Raw genomic sequence first — 2,011 nt, 5'->3', positions numbered from 1 at the left:
ATTGACAGGCTTAACTTGGCGGCCTCAGACCAATGGATGATCATAGTGCTGTGTTTGCGGTGCAGATGAACGTGGGGGAGGAGGAGGAGGAGAAACCTCTCTGCACAACCAGCAGCTTGCTCAATACCCCTGGCAGCGGCACGCGGCTGCTCCCTGCGCCCCGCCTCCCCTGCGGGTCGCGGATGGGGAGGGGGAGGGGGAGGGGGAGGAAGAGAAGAGTGAGGAAGCGGCGGCGGCGGCGGAGGAGGAGGAGGAGGCGGCGGAAGAGACGATGGTGGAAGAGGAGGAGGAGGGGGAGGGGGAGGAACTTGAAACGTCTTCTCCTCCTCGGGCTGCTTCATGATTTGTTTCTCCTCCCTCGCTGGGCTCGGGGCCTTGGGAGCAGCCGCGTGCTGCTGCCTGTCTGAACGCTCGTTCTTCTTGCCAGGAGGAGAAATCTTTGGAACGAGTTGCTGCTGCTCCTTCTCCTTGACGGCAAACGATCAGCGAGGAGGGCGGGCAGAGGAAGGCGAGGAGGAGCGAGTGGATGGAGGAGGGCGGAAGGGGAGGGGGAGGAGGAAGAAGAATCGAAGTACCTGCGGGCACTTGTTCGCGTGACAAGTGCAACGAGTACAAAAGTTGGCAGCAACTGCAAGCAAGTGAGCCGGGATAGCAGGGGGCAGATGGGGAGGAGGGAGGAGGGAGGAGGGAGGAGGGAGGAGGGAGAGGATATCACCAGACTTGAGCTGCCTCGGTTTGATCTTGTTGGCAGGAGAGGAGGCCAGGGTCATGGCAGCCTCCGCATCCTCTTGCTCGAACAGCTGCATCAGCGCGCTCTTGCCCTGCTCGTTGTCAGACAAGGAAGAAGAGCAGAGCTGGAGCAGGAACGAGATATCCTGGCACGAGGAGGGAGGATTGGTCCATGGGAGGATAAGTCGGAGGGGAAGGGGGAGGAGTGAGGGAGGGGGAGGAGTGAGGGAGGAGTGAGGGGGAGGAGGAGGGGGGATTTTGGCCACCTCTTCATTTTTGCGCTGGAAGCCAGGAGGAGGAGAGATCTTTGGCACGACCTCCTGCTGCTTGCCTGAGGACCAGCAAGTGAGGGAGGAGAAGAGGCTCAGGACTGCTCTTACATTTCTGCTGGCAGTGGACGCAAGGAGACCTGAATTGATGATGAGAGATGGAGAGCGAGGAAAGGGCGAGAGGATGCGAGGAAGTGGAGGCAGGGGAGGGAGGGAAGGGAAGGGAGAAGAAGAAGGAGGAGAAGGAGAAGGAGAAGGAGAAGGAGAAGGAGAAGGAGAAGGAGAAGAAGAAGAAGAAGAAAGAAGAAGGAGGAAGAGGGGGAAGGTAAGAAGAGGAGCAAGGAGGAGAGGGGCGAGGGGGAACAAGGAGGGAGGAGGGAGGAGATGTCTTACACAGAGGACTTTGGCGACGCTGCTCTCTCTCCTGCGGGAGATTTGGCCTTGATATGGAGCGAGAGATCAACTTTAGGACGAAGGCTGGCTCGGTGATGCCCGCCAGAGACGATCTTCGAGCGTTTCCTGGGGTCCAGGGGAGCTCCTGGAGGAAGGGCAAGGCGTCAGCCTGACGACGACGACGACGACGACGACGAGGAGGAGGAGGAGGAGGAGGAGGAGCAGGGGGAGGAGGTGTTGGTGTGGGTGAAGAGGAGAAGGAGGAGAACTTTTACCTCCTGTCGCGTATTCGAAGGCTCCCTGCTGGGGAAGAACAAGAACAGGCCGAGGGAAGGAGGGGAAAGAAGCAGGAGGAGCAGGAGAGTCGGATAGGAAGGAGCAGGCGGAAAGAGGAGGAGAGGAGAAGGTCATACTGTGCAATGCAACAGGAAGAGAGGATAGGGAGCACCTCGACCACCTCATATAGAGCGCTGGACGTTGCGACAGCTGCAGGAGAATCGCGTTCAGAGGATAGCATCAGGAAAAACAAGGAGGGAAAAGAGGAGGAGGAGGAGGAGGAGGAGGAGGAGGAGGAGGAGGAAGGGGAAGGGGGGGGGGGGAGGGGGAGGAGGGAGGGAGGG

At 59.7% G+C, this 2,011-nt stretch overlaps 1 protein-coding gene across 1 annotated transcript in view; it reads right to left on the bottom strand.

Moving 5' to 3' along the window:
• Positions 1–2,011, bottom strand: part of GUITHDRAFT_141496 (hypothetical protein) — a gene marked incomplete at both ends in the record, with an annotated part of 5,465 nt that overhangs the window by 1,919 nt on the left and 1,535 nt on the right. Inside the window, 9 exons of the mRNA XM_005828945.1 lie at positions 97–169; positions 309–467; positions 576–628; positions 716–821; positions 996–1,060; positions 1,110–1,138; positions 1,392–1,536; positions 1,667–1,694; positions 1,840–1,877. Coding sequence (XP_005829002.1) covers positions 97–169; positions 309–467; positions 576–628; positions 716–821; positions 996–1,060; positions 1,110–1,138; positions 1,392–1,536; positions 1,667–1,694; positions 1,840–1,877 — 696 coding nt within the window. The remainder of the gene's footprint in view (positions 1–96; positions 170–308; positions 468–575; positions 629–715; positions 822–995; positions 1,061–1,109; positions 1,139–1,391; positions 1,537–1,666; positions 1,695–1,839; positions 1,878–2,011) is intronic.

The sequence above is a fragment of the Guillardia theta genome (genome assembly GCF_000315625.1).
Source record: "Guillardia theta CCMP2712 unplaced genomic scaffold GUITHscaffold_55, whole genome shotgun sequence".
Taxonomy (NCBI): domain Eukaryota; class Cryptophyceae; order Pyrenomonadales; family Geminigeraceae; genus Guillardia; species Guillardia theta.
This window is presented reverse-complemented; position numbering and strand designations above follow the sequence as displayed.